This window comes from Augochlora pura, chromosome 4, assembly GCF_028453695.1.
Source record: "Augochlora pura isolate Apur16 chromosome 4, APUR_v2.2.1, whole genome shotgun sequence".
In the NCBI taxonomy this organism is placed as follows: Eukaryota; Metazoa; Arthropoda; class Insecta; order Hymenoptera; family Halictidae; genus Augochlora; species Augochlora pura.
Genome location: NC_135775.1, coordinates 2,533,238 through 2,550,781, shown reverse-complemented (window position 1 = coordinate 2,550,781; position 17,544 = coordinate 2,533,238). Strand labels below are relative to the sequence as shown.

Here is a 17,544-nt window from a genome sequence, read left to right as displayed (position 1 = left end):
CGAATCACCGACGATTAAGGACGTCGACGACGAGAAGAAGCAAACAATAAGAACTAATGCTGGAAGCAAGGGGGATCCGATTGTATGAGTTCGATGGTTAACCGTGTGTTTATGGTGGAGAATATAGTATATCTTAATATATCATAACATATATAGTAATAATAATAATAATATTTGTATTCATATCCTAATATATATAATAATATCTGTATATCTATGACCTAATATAATATATGAGATATCGATGGCACATTGCTTTCATTAATCAGGTAGTCTAACCTCAAAAATAGAAATATATCTGGACGTCTTAAAGACGTCCATTTTACATCCATCGAAGGTATAAACGTCTTGCGACCTAAAATGAACGTCCCAAAACGCATAAAATAAGACGTCTTAAATATGTCCCGAATAAGTCTATAATAAGACGTCTTAATAACGCCTTAATGACGTCTCAGTTACGTTTCAAAATAGACATTTCAAGGCACCAGTTTCACATTAATTTTCCACTTGAACGTCGCCCTAATCATTCTAAATAATTTTGGTCAAAATCAGATTTTTCAAAGTTTCTTATTATACAACATCAAACAATCCTTTATCTAAATAAATATTGTAGTCAGATTTAAGAAACCAATAAAATTCATTTTAAATAAATATCGTGAGAACTTGGAAAATCAATAGCTAGAAAATTGACTAAGTAAACGCGCGTTCAAACACGTGTACACGTAAGGTACGCATAATTCTTTCAATAGAATTGATTGGCTCGAGAGGCTTAAGGCGTCTCAAAGACGTCTTTGTGCTATCTGGATTAACATCGTTACATAGAGACAAGGATACTTCCGCCTTTTACACCGACGCGGATAAACAGTACCTATGCCAGCCAGTTGTAGGCAACACGATGCGCCACGGTATTGCCACGCGGAACAGAAATATGAAATTCTAATATCACTATGAAATTATTATACGCTTATTGCGGAGCTTATATTATATTGAAAATAAGAGAAAAATAATAATTTTTTATTTTCAATTTTATAAATGAATTCTAAATTTGAATTCTAAATTTGAATTTTAAATTTATAGTAAATCTTTACCTAACCACCTCAGGCTTCGAATAAAGGCTGATACTCCCATATAACAAATACTTTGCAACAATCACATAATAATTTGACAAACCCTAACATCGCCACACCAGAATACAATTATTGTACTTGGCACGCCAAAAGAGGCGAATTGGTATTTCACATTTTCGTCCCTCGAGGCACAGGCGCGGCATCACCCACCCCACAGTCCGCCATCTTGGAATCCGCCAACCGGAAACGGATCGCCGCGCCATCGAGAACGGTCCTCTCGATTTCCGGTCCGCGAAGCCCTACACAGCGATCGCAAAAACCGCGTTCGATTCGCCATCTCTCGCCTCAGGATTTTTCTGCTTTGTTCACGTGACAATCGGTGAGTCAATACCCCGTCGCCAGCGTGTGCGTAACAACGCTTTACCCGCGCGCGCGCGCGCTCGCGCGGCTCGTCGCCGTGCCCGAGAGGCTCGCGTGTGCGTCCTTTACGTGCCGCGTGCACGCCGCGCGTTTCAGAAGGTTTCAGCCGACGTCCGCGCGCGGCCGTTCACGACGTTCCCGTAAATCGAAATTATCGCGGTAAATAGCGGTTCGGCCCGCGCGTACACAGCCAGTTCTCTCGTGCCGAACTCGCTCGATCCACGGTCTCATCGTCGGACGCACGTAATTTGCATCGGGCGATTCATCAAACGACGCGCCGCGTCTATGTAATACACGTTGATAGCGGTATTACATGCGCGATTTATGGTCGTTTTTCTCGTTTCCGCGGGGACGGCGAGGAGATAGGAGAGAGAGAGAGAGAGAGAGAGAGAGAGAGAGGGGGAGACGGGAAGGAGAGATGTCGAGGTGCTGCACGGAGAGTGAATCGATCGAAGGAAGATCGAATCTGTGTCTCCTTCTCCTGTGACGTTTCGTTACTTAATCCGCCTCGGACCACGGCCGTAATTTATTTTTATAACGAGAGATTACGCCGTCAAATTAATATCCCCGCGCGGCGACCCCGGGGATCCTCCCCCTTCCGTTCGCCGCGCCGACTATTTACCCGAAACCGTTAGACCGCCGGCATCCTCTCGCCGCGCCGCGTTTAATTGTCGGCCCCGCGTGGAAAAGGCCTCACGTGTTTCCGTTCGCGTTGCCACGGCCGCGCGCCGGTTTCCGCGCCGCGGCCGGGGGACCGGTCGATTAACCGGTCGAAAGTGTCGTCTCGATTCAAGGTGTCGAGCCCCGGGGCCCCCGGTGTCCGGTGTCCGCTTCATCGATTACGACGCGCGTTAAATTCGTGGCTTCCCGCGAACTCCGTCGCGTCTCCTTCTTTCGCCTTACCATCACTCCCGCCTTCTCTCTCTTCCTCTCTTTCTCTCTTTTTCACGGGCCGGCTCTCGCTCTCGAAATTAACCGCGTTCCTTGACACGAGACCGATTCAAGGTCTGGGTTAGGTTTCGGTGTCCGCGAGTCGCTCAGTGGGGTATTTCGTCGATCCGGCGGTATAAATACGATGAGACCTAAAATGGACGTAAAATGGACGCCTTCGAGACGTCCAATGATTACTAAATCCGCGCAGCACGATATTTCCGAAAACAAGTTGCTTCATTGAAAGAAATCTCGCGATCGTCGAGCGTTGAAATAAGATTCTCGGACGCCTTATCGGAAACGATCCATCGATCTATTTATTGACTCGTCCGATCGTAAGGTTGGCAGATAGTACAACGTTATAATAGAACGACAAAGTAGTTGTCGTTTGAAGAAATTCGTCCTGTTAGACGTTTATGGCAGCGTTTCGTCCGGTGCCGCCACGGTCGACGACGGTATCGTTTTCTCGATTGCGCAATCGCTCGTAAATTATCCATTTACCGCGATCGCACGGTAGCACGGTGACCGAGGACACCTCTTTAACGGTGAAAACGATATTCTCTCGCGAGCGCGCGCGCGCAAGAGCGAGCGAGAGCGAGAGAAGAGATCTCCGGCCTTCGGGTCCGGCGAAGACCGTCCGGGACGCGAGGAGAACGCAAGAAAGAAAAAAGGAACAGAAGCCTCGAATTTAATTCGAGTCCGGATAACGAGTACGCGCGATCCCCCGGTCTCTATCTCTCTCTCTCTCTCTCTCTCTCTCTCTCTCTGTCTCGGTCCCCGCGGACCGGACCGTAGGTTTCCGAGCGGGCAACTTTATGCCCGTACGATTATAGGTGTCTGGGATCCCGGGGTGCTGCCCCTATCCGTTTTCTCTGCGCCGTTGGACGGTGGGACACCCCACTGCAACCTGTCAGAACTCCAATTTGCTCTACTCTGTTCGGGGCTCGTCGGTGTGTGGATTCGCCATCCGACGCGGCCACGAATATATGTATGTGCATGTTTATATACGTGTGCGCGAGCACGGACCGCCGCGCGCAACGCGCCAGGAGGAAAGCCGGAGAGGCCCGAGACCCGCGATTCGACCACGTAAGCCAACCGAGAAGCGACATTCTTCCACTGCTTTTTATTGGGAGCGTTTTAAACGATTCTCTCGAACGGCTCGCGTTTCAGTAGGCGCGCATTTCTCGCGATTCTCGGCGAATCCCACGATGCGACGCGACGCGACGCGACGGCGATCTGACCGGGAGAAGCGACACCTTCTCTATCCGAAAGCCGATTCGGCTAATTTCGGATTTATTGCTCGGATTTTCTGTGATTCACTTTTTCGAACCGGATTACAATTGTTCAGAGCTTTGATGTCTACGAGATTTATTTGTCGAGACAACTCTGTGATAAGGTACAATATTAAGAAGACACCTGGTAATGGAACTGTAAAGGAACTGAATTTTTTAATTAATTATCAATCTGCGCATTTGATGCATTTATGGCGAAATGAAGTAGTTGTAAGAATTACCAAACTACTTTGTGCAACAGTCAACAGCACTTAAAGATTTTCTAAATATAAATGAACACGATAAAAATTATTTTGAAACGTTAATAAGTTTACTAAAGGGTTAATATAGTATAGTTTACAAAAATGTTTCCACGAATTTCATTTTTACATTAATTCAGATCTATTTTATTAAAACATATATAATAATAAGCACTCTAGAAAATTTTCACTAAATCCAATTTTGGCAATAATATAAAAGATCCACAAGTCCTCTTAAAGGTGTTAAAATCATTTCGGCCACGAAAATTGAATTCCCAGAATTGAAACCAGCGACGCGACGCGTCTCGCCGCAGGAAAAGCTCGCGTAATACGCGCAGGTATGCCGAGCGCGTATTTAAAAGGGGCGGTAGGGGCGCGAGAGGGGCGGCATCTTGTCCGCATAAATTTTCGTTGAATTGATCGAGCACGTTCGACCGCAGGAAGCCGCGAAATTTAATACCCGCCTGCGCCGCCGCGTGTCTCGGCCAGGCGGAATCGTGGGAGTCCGCGGTTTTGCGAGCGATTCGCGATCCGGACCCCGCGGTCCGATTTCGTGGCGAATTAACGAACCTGCTACCGTTCTTCGCGTTGTAAAAGACACTCACGACGATCGATATAAAATTGAATTAATTAATTATATGAAATGTAACAGGTATTTGAAGTCACGGCGTTGCGCAAAGGCCGATCGAGGAGTCGCGGCTCCGAATGGAGACCTTTCCTACCGCGACGAAACGAAAGGAAACGAAACGCTCGTGGCAACTTCTACCTGGATCCGATCCCAACGCGATATAGCTGCGACACCAGATAACGACCGCGGAAGCTTAGCATATCAACGGATCGATTCGTACTCGTCGACGCCTCCGAATCGACGATTACGCCGCGATCTCCGAGCCGATGAGGCGCGATCTGCCCCCGGGATTGATCATAAATCCTTTTTAATCTCAATATTATGGGCGAATAAAGCCGGCGGCGGCTCGAACGCCACGGCTAGCACGCCGCGCGCGTTAAGAAATTATTAATATCCTTCGATTTCTGCTTTCCCGCTCGCGCGCGCTCCCTCGTATTATTCCACCGGCTCGTCCACCGCTCTTTTTTCCTATCTTTCGCTCTCTTCCTCTCTCCTTCTCACTCTCTCCCTCTCTCTTTCTTTCTTTCTTTCGCTGTCTACATCGCGCGCGTTCTCTGTCCGCGATGAGTCAGTCACGGTAGACTGTCCATAGAACCGATTACGGCCGCGTTCCGCGAACGAAAAGAAATCGTTCCTCTTCGCTTGTATTTTCAACGGAAACGTCAGAAACGCATTCAACGGCCGCGGACGTAAGAGTTTTTATTGCGGAACGTACGGTCTCTTTGTTTACACTCTGAGGAGGGGGGGAGACGATCCCCCTGCGCGATCGACGACAAGGACGTTGATCCTTCGATCGACCGGGAAACAAGAAGAACGAGACGGGGAACCGGGAAAGAGAAAAAATATACGCGACTTTGTGCGAAGCGAATTTCTCTCTCTCTTTCTTTCTTTCTCTCTCACTATCTTTCATTCTCTCGCGCTATGCGCCTAACCGCGTTCTCGAGCGAGACCGCCGGAGTCCCGAGCGTTTTCATGCGCGATAATTTATATTTCACCCCAAAGTGAAAAGTCCTCGCCGATCCGGGATTCCAGGCGCGAGCGAAAGAGAGACGAGACGGCGAATGGGAGAGACGGAATGGAGGATGCGAGTGGATCGCGGAGAATCTGAGCGAAAGAGAGAAGACGAAAGAGAGAACGAAATAGAGAGAGAAAGGTAGAAAGAAAGAGCGAAAGAAAGAGAGAAAATGTAAGAGTTTGTGAAAAGGAGAGAAAATGAAAGGAGAGAGAGAATAAAAGGAGAGATAAATATAGAGAGAGAAATATAGAACGTGGGACAAAGAGAATGCGAAAAGGAGAGAAAATAAAAGGAGAGAGAATGAAAGGAGAGAGAAATAGAGAGAGCAATATATAGAGAGAGGGACAAAGAGAATGTGAAAAGGAGAGACAATAAAAGGAGAGAGAAATCCAGAGAGAGAGAGAGGGACGAAAGAGAGCGGCCGCGAGAAACTTCGCTCCCCGCAGGTGTCGCGCGAGGACCTCGCCGTCGCGTTCGCCGTCGCGTTCGCCGTCGACGACGTCACTCCGCCTCGCCACGGCCGTGTCGCAGGTGGACGCCTGCTTTTGGACCACCGTGTAGTAGCCAGCACGCAGGCGGGGGTCTTATAATATCGCGTCATACGAAACGATGAAATAGTGGCCGTAGCGAAGGAATGTTCCCTACCACTTGAGTCGTCGAGTTGAGTTGACTGGCGTTGCGTGGCTCTCCCGGGCTCTCCCGGCACTCTCTCTCTCTCTCTTTCTCTCTCCCTGCGCTCCCGGCTCGGCGCTCGACACGACTGCTTTTAACCGGTGTGTCTGTTCCTCGACACACTCGGGCTCTCTCTCCGCCTAGCTTTTTCTCTTCGTCGCTTTCGTGCTTCTCCTTCCACTCTTCGTCCTTTCCACGGCAACGCTACTCTCCCCACCCCCCTCTCTGCCCCTCGCGTTTCCCTCCACCGGGAACCCCGTGTTCCCCGCGATACACAAGCGTTCCGAACCGTTTCTCGACGAATCGCAAACAAATCTCTGCCGCGCGGAGTCTATAGTGTACGCGTTGGTATCGATGGATAAATAGAGAGAGAGAGAATATATAGAGGGTATATTGAATTAAATTAAAGAAGAGGGAGCAAGAGAGAATATAGAGTGAGACTGAAAGGAAAGAGAAATCGAAGAAAAGGTAGAAAGAATGCATAGAAAGAAAATATATAAAAATAAAGAGGGAGAAAATATAGAGTGAGCATAAACAGAACAAAGGAGAAAATAGAGAGAAAATATCTAATAAAGAGAAAGAGAAATAATGTACAGAGTAAAAATAAAAAAGAAAAAGAAAACGATAGAAAATATAGAAAGAAAAAATATCTAAGAATAAAAAGAAAGGGATAGAATACGTAGAATAAAAGTAATGAAAAAGAGAGAGAATGCATCAGATAAAAATAATAAAAAAGAGAGGGAATACATCAAATAAAAATAATAAAAAAAGGGAGGGAATATATGAAGCGTCCAATAAGCACTGGACGTCCAAAGGCATGCATTTTACGTCCATTATGTCCGGAACAGATGGCAATACTAATACATTGTTCATTGTAAACGACCGACGTCTATGGCATTTTTCAGGATAAATATACGTCTCGGTAAAAGGCAATTTGTTATTCTATACAGCTTTTTTTTATAGCTTCGAATATGTCAAATTTGGTACGAGGAAAAAGAACATCTTGCGGGGGAATTTACGAGAAATTGCCAATGATTTTGGTCGCACAGGTATATTAAGTGTCGCGTATATTTTCGTTTGGTAAAGAGTCCGTCGTTCGAGCGTTAAAATGACCATTAACCCATTTTCTTAATTCTCCTCAAGCCTAACTACTAAGCTAACTATCCTCGCACATAGTTAAGATATCGTCGTATAGTTACTATGCCAATCGCCTTGCTGTTATTTCTTTATTTATAATTTATTTATTCGGTAATTTTTCGTTCATATTTCTGTCTTTCTTTTTGCTAAATTTTTAGCTTTCTTTTTATTCTATTCGTTTTATTTGTAGTCGAATAAAATGAAATTTTGTTCGCGTTCAACTGTGGCACGGTTACTGGCAAAAAGAACAATAGAAACAATAACCCCGTGGTCCGACACACCGCGTAAAATGAATTAAGCGATGTACATTCGTGTAAAACATAATTGCCGCGACGGACGTCCGTGTTGCGTGCAATTTTCACCGCGCAGCTCTCCCTAGGCGAGCCTCTACGATCGACGGAATCGCGTACGCCGCCGTCGTGTGTATGGTCGCGAACCAGCGCAATCATATCGATGCACACATCCGTCATTTGGTCGCGAAATGGTCGGGTCAAGCGTCGACGATACGCGTGTAGTACCCGCCGCTTTATCTACAGGGTGTTCGTCCCAACATCGCTTTGCAATAATCTGACGGAAAAACGTGTGGAATAAAAGTTAACGAGCATATCAAAGAAAACAAAGTGCGGTAATGTAAAAAAAGAAAAGTCAATTTATTCGATAAAGAACTCGGGTCACCTGGGCTTTTGTTTTCAGTGATCCTATGCATTTTTGACTTCGCAGCGCTGCGGCTGATGAAAAATAAAATAAATGGTCTTTGAACGGAGTGACTTTTGAACGATGACCTTTGCGTTCTGATCTTCATATAGTGATCTTTACATAGTGATCTTTACATAGTGATCTTTACATAATGATCTCCACATAATAATTTTTACATCACGATCTTTACATAACAATCTTTGCACAATGCTCTTTACACAATGACATTTAAACAACGACCTTTAATTACCGTTAACAAGAAAATTTTCTCAATTACGCGGAACTCTAAGTTAAAAATCGTGCAAAGGTCACCGCGCGGCTATTTTAAAAAGTCAGGGCGACCCGGGCTTCTTATCGAATAAAACGATTTCTCGACAATTTTTCCTGTCGCGCTTTCTTATCCTCGAAGTGCCAAGTGACTTTTATTGTGTACGCGTTCCTGTCAGATTACCGTAAACGCCTCAAAAATTAGCGCGACGCTTCGGACGCGCGCCTATTATACCATTGTATTCTGTTAGTCTTGTAAAACAGTCGAGCAACTTTGCTAGAATTTTCTCTCGAGTCAACGAACCACGTTTCAACGCTAAATCAGCGTACATAGCGAGTGAAGTGTACGTCGCCACGGAATCGACTTTCCTTCATTTTAATTTTAATTTTTAATTTCCGCGTCGAGATATTGATTCGATCGTCTCGAAGAGAAACATTTTGTAATTTCAGCGGCGTTAGAAGGGACAAACGTGAAACCGGCTCTCGGTAGGGTTCACTGTTCGAGTACTTGGAAATCCGCCTCGCGCGAGCCTCGAACCGACGAAAGGATGCACTCGAAACCGTCATTCTCGTGAAAGGAAAATATTAGGCGGTTCCGACCGCTCGTTTCGCAACGTGAGCATACGAGCATAATGTAACCATGCTGTTGTAACTTTACGAAATAGTATAATAAAAAAGAATAGGCTGTCGGTCTTAGTGGAAAATTAAAAATTTTCTAGAACGACTTTAAAGAATTAAAAATACATTTCGCTTCGACAGAAGGTATACTCGTTCCACTGGAGAAGCCACCATTTTCGCCCATGGAAGACAGACCATGATTTCCGGCAACACGCAGTCGCCGTCCGGCAAACGCATGCGTGAACGAGCTTCGCCTGGAGAGCCAACCATAATTGCAGGAACGCGGGAGCACCGTGCGTATCCGGAGCTCGCGGAAAATATCAAAGCGCGGACAAAAGTTCCCGAAGATGGTGAAACTCGTCCACGCTTCCGTCGGAGAGTCCCGCGGTCCAGCTCTTTGCGCCGCGCGGAAAATCCTCGGGTTACGCGTTCCGCGGGGAACGACGTTCCGTGGAAGAGATCGGTCCGCGATAATGCCGCGCCGCCGCGCGGTGGGTCTTTACCGACGCGTCGGACTCGTAAGTTTGAATCGGCGCGAGAATCTCGCGGTAACGAGCGCCTAATTACGCTCGGTTCGAACCGCGCGGCCTGTTCGTTCCGAACGCGTGACCGCATAACGCGAGAAGCGAACGGGCGCGATTGCGATTGCTGGCATGGTCTGCGATTGCGAGCGTGGCCTGCGATTGCGAATCCGTGGCGAAACGCGGAGCGGAATTGTTTTCGCGAGAACTGTCGAGAGGTCGTGGTAGATGGATGGATAGATTGATAGATTGATAGGTAGATGGACGGATAGATAGATAGATAGGTAGATGGATGGGTATATAGATAGATGGATAAATAGATAAATATATGAATGGATAGATAGATAAGTAGATAGACAGATTTTTAAATAAATAGATGGACAGATACATGGATAGACAGATAGACAGACAAAGAGAGAGAGGGAGGGGGGGTCTACGAACGGCCTAAAAATTGTTTTAAAAACATCTATATACTATCCATAAGACTTCCATAAGTAGTCGAGGTTTCCTCGACGTTACGTCAAGATGTTGAAGGATCTTTAAAACACGTCTGGATTTGTAACACAAGGCGTTTCTAAGACGTTCCTAGGCAATTCGTCGAACACTAGCGACGTCTTAAGTGCGTCCTTGTGCTATCTGGGTATCGATTGAGAATAAAAACAGAAAGGCAAAGAAAATATGAAGAGAGCCTCTCTCTCTCTCTTTTTACGTATCCTCATACGTAGAGTGAGAATTAAAAAAACAGAGAGCGAGAAAGAATATATATAAAGAAAATATATTAAATAGAGAGGGAGAATATATAGCCAGGATAAAATGAAAGAGAGAGAGAAGGGGAGTATAAAGAGAGAGAATATGCAGAGCAGAATAAAAAGGAAGAGAAATAGAGCAAGAGATAGAGAGGATATAAAGAGAGAGAATATATAGAGTGAGAATAAAGGGAAGGAGGAAGCAGGAGAGAGCATATAGAGAGAGAATAAAGGAGAGAGAGAGAGAGAGAGCGTGTCGGAGTGGGAGGGAGCGAGAGCACCAGGAACAGGCCGTGCAGAGAGATTCAAAAGGTGCTCAACGGGCCAAGCGTGGGCTACTCGTGATCATCATGACAAAAGCTCCGGGCAAACATCCATTCAATTTATTAGCTTATAGGCACGCCGTCGTGCCTACTATACACACCACCTACGACACCACTACCAACCGCCTATAATGCTCGTAACATTATGGCCAGTCCGCGGAGTGGATGGTTCGCGCGACCCTTGTCTCGCCTCCTCTGCCTACCTCTCTCCCTCTCCCGCCCCTCCGCGCACCACCGTCGCCACCGCCGCCGCGCCACCGGGGCCCGGTCTCCTCACGGCGGGTCCTCGCCTCTCCCGCGTCTTTCCGGATACAGTATCCAACGCTCTTTCCGCCGTAGAGTTACACTTTTTATGGTGTTAAGTTGCTCCGTAGGGCCCCCCCGAATATTTCACCGGTGGAGAAAAGAAACTCTCCGGACTCTCTGTTCCCGTTCTCGCCTGGGCCTTTTCCAGACGCGCGCGCGCGCTCGCGCAGACAAACACCCGTTTCTTCCTCTTCTTCTTCTTCTTCTTCTCCTCGTTTTGTTCGAGTGATAATCCTGGACCGGCACAGGCCGGCGACGTTTCCACGGGGCACTCTCATCGCGTATAACGCGGCCATCGATCCGCAGGGAACGTGTCGCGTTGCGCGCACACCTCTTCTCTCTACTGGCTCGACGATATCCACGCGAGACCGTAATTAAGCGATACACGCGGGTGTGGAACGATGACGGCGAGCCGAGGCGAGAAAGGTCGAGAAACAGGCGCGCGGAGAGATTGGTTTGTCATCGATCGGGCCGACGCGCGACGATGGAATATTACGTTTCACGGGGGAGAGAGAGAGAGAGAGAGAGAGAGGCCTGTGTGGCAGCTTCGACGCCCACGATTAACGAGCGGTGTTTGATGATAACCACGCCCACGTGGTGTCCGTACGGTAACGCCGGGGCATATCCGCTTTTACGAGGCCATTCCCGATGCGCGCGAACGGTCCCGAAATCTCGTCAACGACGTCGTCCAACGGTGCCACGACGCGCGAGCGAAACGGTCCCCCGATCCCGCCCGGCTGGTGAAAAACGACACTGTAATCCGGTGAGCATCGTCGGGGACGCCCGTCGACACCGGTCGTTCGTTAAACGGTCCGGTTATCCGCGCCGCCCGCCTTATTTCGCGGCGGTGACTTACGCAAATCACCGGACCCGATCGACGTGAGGCCGCGCGAACGTGCGAATTTACCGATAAATAACGCGCTGCGCGCGCGCGCGCGGCGACGATGCCCCGGTGTTCACGAGCCCGTCTCGTCCGCCGCCCTGTCGGCGGTTTGCTGCTGTCGGTGTCGGTGACCGACACCGCGCTGCGAACGCACAGTATTTGCGAAAGAACGTTTCGTCGTTCGAGAACGCTGCGAGATCGCTTCCGGCGATCGATGCGGCCGAGTTTCTATTCGCACGGCTTGCGAGATCTTTGGGAGATCGGCTAGAAACTGTCCGCGAGTCTGATTGGCGCTTACATGGTTCAAAGTGAAACTACAGACCGATGAGTATCGTTTTATAAAAATGAAAAAATCAAGTTCCTTTATTGCTGAATTTTTATAATAAATCGTGGACGAATAAAGAGACTTTTCATGGAAAATTAAATTAAATCGCTCGCCTCGAGTTTTTATTATTTTTATTATTATCAAGAATAAACGCCGGTCAGCGCACTCTGTACCGAGTGTCGCCATTTTATTCGGTTCGATACGCGCGCACGTGGACGACACATGCACTCGCGAGGAGTTCCGGTGAAAAATGGCGTCGAACGACCCTCGCGCAGCGCAAATGTCCCTAAAAGTTCTGTCCGCGGCAAACTGAGCCCCCTTCGCACGAAATCGGTTCTAATCGGGATGATCTTCTCTTACCTGGCCGTGCTTGTCCATGTCGTTGTTCGTCAGCTTAACCTTCTCGAACGAGACCACCTGCTTTCGGAGCTGGTCCCCGGTGAACGGCGAGTCCGGGTGCACGTAGAGGCGGGCCGGTGCCGGAGGATCCGCTTTGCCCGCGACCAGCCAGCAGCTCCTGTGATACGCGTATCGGTACCGCTTGTTGTCCACCGGCACGATGTCCATCAGCACCGCGTACTTGCCCTCCGACTTTAAGCCGCTGAACGACACGCGGCAGGTGGGGAACATTCGCCTGGAAAAACACGGCCGCGCGCGAGAACGCGTCGACGTCGGGACAAATTAGTTCAGGTTTCTTCTTTGAATTTGACGGTATTTGTTCTTCGCAATGTTTCGGTTTCGCGGGGACTGAGACTTTTGTTGGTTGCTTTTTGTATAGGAAACTTTGCATTCGTCGACAAATTACTGATTTTTGTTATAATTGGGCGGGAGGGGTGACAGTTTTTATTTTTGTGAATACTAAAGCCAAGACTTTGGTTGAAGGGTTAATGGAGTCTTTGGTGCTCAGGTGGAGGGATTATCTATTCAGATTTGTTAATTAATTTCTAAGTTATGTAAGCGTTGATATCATCTGAATGCTTTCCGAGAGCATTCGGTGTAGCCGGTAACGTGATCGCCAAGCGATCACGTGAGAGGGTATCGAGCATACTTTGTAGCGCGTTTGATCTAGACGCGGTGCCGAAGACACACGCGGTTGCTGGGCAACGTGTAGTGTTTGTCGTGACGGCCGAAGACGGGAGACTTCACTTTGCAATAGGCAACAGTTAGGGTCACTTCGTGTCGCGTGGTCGAAATATATAGATTTTTGGAAACCAATACATTTGTTCGCCCATTTTGACCCATCCTTACAGTTACTGTATTATATTTGTATAATATAAGTATAATATAATAATTTATATAATTATAAATAAAATGAAATTTCCGTATCAATCACAAGATAAATAACAAGATAAAATTACGACATCACATTATCCTTAGTTTCCTTTAATTCCCCCATTATTTTCGCCCACCCATTTTTCCCACAAAATCCATATACAACACACTTCCGCGCAAAAAGATAGCAAAAAAGAAATATCAAAAGATCTGCATTGTCACCGTCCATTTACAACACCATTTGCACAGAGAAAGAAAATCGGCGTTGAAAATCGCAATTTCTATCGCGACTACAAATTCGATACAAATTCTCGGGCAAAAATCGACGGAGTCAAACACCGCGTAAAAACAAGAACTGCGAACGAAACAAGAACTTGCGAACTGTCTCAGCTTTTAGAACACCCGCCGCGCGCAGGCGACATACATGCATACGTAAAGTCGCGGTCGGTTCTCTTTCTGCAGGTTGCACGGGTTTTTTCCGTAAATAAACTCGGAACGGTAGCAGCTGCTTGTCACTCGGTCTGCCCGCGATTTCGTTTCGAACGTCGCACAGGCGACGACTCGCATCGACGTAACGGCGCGAGACGATCGAACGGAAGTTGCCCGCGAGCGGACACGTCTCTCGGCGAGCTGATCGGAAAATCGGCCGCCTTCGCCTCGTAAACCAGCGAGAAACGAAAGAGGTTTCGGGATCGCAGTGCGCGGCGGCTGGTCACGGAACGAGAGCCCAAACCGGAGCGATTCGTCGTCGAATCGTAGGCAGAGGGGGCCCCCGTCGTCCTTCTCCGTCGGGTTTGATTGAAAGGATCGGCCCCGCGGGCCTTTCAAGCTTCGTTACCGAGTCGGGTCACCCTTGAACCTCGTTATACGCGGAGTCAAGTTTTCAACACCTCGAGCGTGGTGGCGCACGCGCGCCGGCAGATGCTCGTTCTCGGCGGGTCCCCGTCGACGCGGACAAGCCCCGTGCACGCCGAGGCGGTTTTCTACGGCTTCGGGGACGCTCTCCTCGTCTCCTCTCTCTCTCCCCCGGCCGACACCAGGCTCGCGGAAATCAATCGCGAGCAGACCGGCCGACGGAAATTTCCGAGCGGCACGCGATGAACCGGCCGGAGTGCCCGGGCCCCTGCAATTTGAGGAACAGGCGCGACCATTGCCGGCGCGCCTGCCTGCAACACGTCGCCACGCTGCTCGAGGAGCTTCCTCCTTGCATAAGGGCCAGGCTGAGGCCCGAGGACGTCGCCGATGCCTGCGGTGCTCTGCCCAAGTTCCCGTCGACGACCTATCGCGACGTGTCCACCGGCGACGAACCACCAGCGACGAAGCCGGCCGAACAAGGGAAGACGATCGGAGACGTCGGAGCGGTCAAGGGCGGCGATCCGAGCAAGGATGACCAGTTGAAGGTACGACTGTGATTCTTGATTCGCTCGTTTATTATTTAAAAATTCAAAAGAAAATTTTAAAAAGGATCAATCGCGCTAAGTCTTGACAAGTAGAATGATAACTAGACAAGTAAGAATCCCTTATCTATATAAAAGATCTGCGTAAGTCAATAATAACTCAAATTAAACGAAGACAAAGGTGACCGGCGGCTGCTCGACCATCCAAACCGATGCCGCGTGCCAAGAACCGACCGCCGGAGAGCAACGACGGACTTCCGGAGACCAGCAAGGAACATCCACAGACCGGCAAGGGACTTCCAGAGATCAGCGAGGGACTGAAGACCAACAGCAGGAAGCGGAGACCCAAACCGTCGAACTCGGCAGCATGGTGATCGCGAAGAGGCTCGAATCGATGCGGTCGAACATCGGGAACGTGTCGGTGGTCCTGAAGCACACCGCGTCGCGGCTGACCGGCTTCTTGGGTTTCAAGAAAGCGGTCTGCTCCTGCCGATCGATCCAGGCGATGATGTACTCGGCCGTTCTACTGGTGTTGACGGCGTTCGCCCGGGACACCGAGCTCTACCAGTTCTTCCTGTCCAGCCAGATCTGCGGCGTCATCGTGGTCCTCTGCTGGAAGATCGCCGGCAGCGTACCGATTTGACGGCCCCGTAGTCGCTCGACACGATTTAACGACGATCGCGTCCCGGGGGCAGCACCCTACCCCCTCCCCTCTGCCAACAAATTGCGCGCGCTCATTGAAAGACCGGCCCGATCGTTCCGAGACCGCAAACGCCGCGATCGTTGCGAACACGGCGACCGCAAGTCACGGACGAACGGGTCCGCGATTCAGAGACTCTTTCAGCGGCGGACGATCGTCTCGGGCGGACGCGAGCGGACCTAGTTAGCGCAGCTTGGGAAAAATCGATTTTTGATCATTTACGGACATATTTTGATCTTGCGTTACGGTCTCGAAAATCGATTTTTCCATTAACTTGGATGCTCTAATTAGACGCTCGTCCAACCTCACGGTATTCAAGAAAAAGAGCCATCGATTTTGAGAAATCGTGTCGCATCGTTCGCCACAAGCGTCGCCATCCGCGACGAGCGTACAAGCCGCGGCGATACATCATCGGGGAAATTAGTCTGCTCGAGGGTCGGCCACCCCTGCGCCCGAGATAAGTGGAAATACATTCGGAACGACTATTAAGCATCGATAGTAAGTCAATCGAGTGTTCCCCCCCGATCCCGGGGACACGTCCCCGTTCCGCGTCACGGTCCCGAGCCCCAACGCAATCCCCACGACGCTCCGTTTATCTGCGCACGAAATCACGAGCGAAGCGCGCGCGCGAACGACGAGTCAATTTGTCTCGACTCTGAATCGCACCACCCGTTCCCGCGCTCCTTTTTATTTCGCAGCGATTTCACGGGTGCGGCGCGCAATCGATTCCGAATTTGAATCATAGGGAAACGAGGCGCGACGCGATTAAACGAAACGCTCCGACGAGCCGCGAGGATGAATCGCGAGGATGGATCGTGTGTAGACGAGCGTGGTAACGAGCGTGGAAACGAGCGGGAAACGATCGGAATTTGCGAAAAATCGCCGTTTCGGGGCTTCCGCGGGCGTTTCTCCTTCTCTGGCGCAGGGCAGGCCGCTTCCCGGGGCAAATTAGCCAGAAACAAACAGGCCGGGGTCCTCCATGGGCCGTGGCTAACGAGCCCGTAATCGCAGGAACACCTCGACCCCAAACCCACCCCCCGAACGCTATACAGGCGCGCGACCGTGTGTACGAACGCGGCCGGGCACACCACCAGCCCCGGAAGCGCGCGTATCGCTGCATCTGTTTGCCGATGGCACCCCATCGCCTCGCATTCCGTACGATCCCCATGTTGTACCGTCCCGGCTAATTCGTTCGATCGGCTGCCTTTAATTACCAAGGATGTCTCTGTCGCGTGTCGCCCGATTAAAGTTCGACCGGCGGGAATCTCTGCTCTCGCGGCGGAACGATGTTCTTACGGAAAAGAATAAAACGATCAATGGCATGTGGACTATTGGACTTATTTATTTATAATAAATGCAGATTTTTTTTAGCATAGGGTGAAAATCTGTCCTTAAGCTGGATCAATATTAACCCTTTGCACTCGAGAGTAATTTTAGTCTGAAATGGAGACTTTTGTTTCAGTCTATGGTATTTCTTACATGGTGTATTACCTTATTAGGTATATTATATAAAATAATGTGAGGTAACATAGTTACACAGAAAATTATATTAAAGCAGCTCCTTTATTCTCGAGCCTAATAAAATCTAACCCCGAATATAATAAACCCCAATGTAAAACGTCAAGAAAATTAATTTCGCTTCCATAAACGTTGATAAACCATCCCCCGATGCTTGTTCGATTCTATACAATTTACCTTTATTTTTTAAATACTAAATCGCTATAAAAATTAACAACTATTAACTCTACCATAAAATATACAGAAAATATATTTAAGTAATATTTTTTATTAAATCCCGATTTAATTTAATCCCTAGAAAGACTAACTCGACGACTGTAATCAAACCTTAGAAATTCCTGGAGCCGACACTGTACATTCGCCTCAATTTACCCCATACGAGCGCAACGTCCCCGCGCAAACTAGGTAAAGATGTAGCGGATGACAGTTGCGCGGCAGTTTGTTCGGCGAACGGATAATTTACGGGCGATTTAAGGTCCTCGAGCGGAGTCGCGTGAATCAGCCTGCGCGCGCGCGGTTTTAGGGTCGAAGGCGGTTTGTGTGTGTTTGTATGTGTGTGTACGGGAGAAGCC

The 17,544-nt window shown here is 48.8% G+C and overlaps 3 protein-coding genes across 3 annotated transcripts in view; 2 read left to right on the top strand and 1 right to left on the bottom strand.

Moving 5' to 3' along the window:
- The window catches only part of LOC144468312 (uncharacterized), a 54,050-nt gene that overhangs the window by 19,008 nt on the left and 17,498 nt on the right, over window positions 1–17,544 (bottom strand). Inside the window, exon 3 of the mRNA XM_078177709.1 lies at window positions 12,446–12,719. Coding sequence (XP_078033835.1) covers window positions 12,446–12,719 — 274 coding nt within the window. The remainder of the gene's footprint in view (window positions 1–12,445; window positions 12,720–17,544) is intronic.
- LOC144468314 (cdc42 homolog) overlaps window positions 1–17,544 on the top strand; it is a 155,290-nt gene that overhangs the window by 124,231 nt on the left and 13,515 nt on the right. The window lies entirely within an intron of this gene.
- On the top strand, window positions 14,204–16,106 carry LOC144468313 (uncharacterized). The gene is made up of 2 exons (XM_078177710.1): window positions 14,204–14,757; window positions 14,930–16,106. Exons 1-2 carry the CDS (start codon window positions 14,455–14,457, stop codon window positions 15,395–15,397), a joined length of 771 nt encoding a protein of 256 aa, XP_078033836.1. The 5' UTR covers window positions 14,204–14,454; the 3' UTR covers window positions 15,398–16,106.

What these genes read in the sequence shown, in the direction of transcription:
- LOC144468313 (XM_078177710.1), top strand. Translation starts at nt 14,455, where the DNA reads ATGAACCGGCCGGAGTGCCCGGGCCCCTGCAATTTGAGGAACAGGCGC. An exon ending in GCAAGGATGACCAGTTGAAG is followed by an intron (nt 14,758 to 14,929) that starts GTACGACTGTGA and finishes AATTAAACGAAG; the next exon opens with ACAAAGGTGACCGGCGGCTG.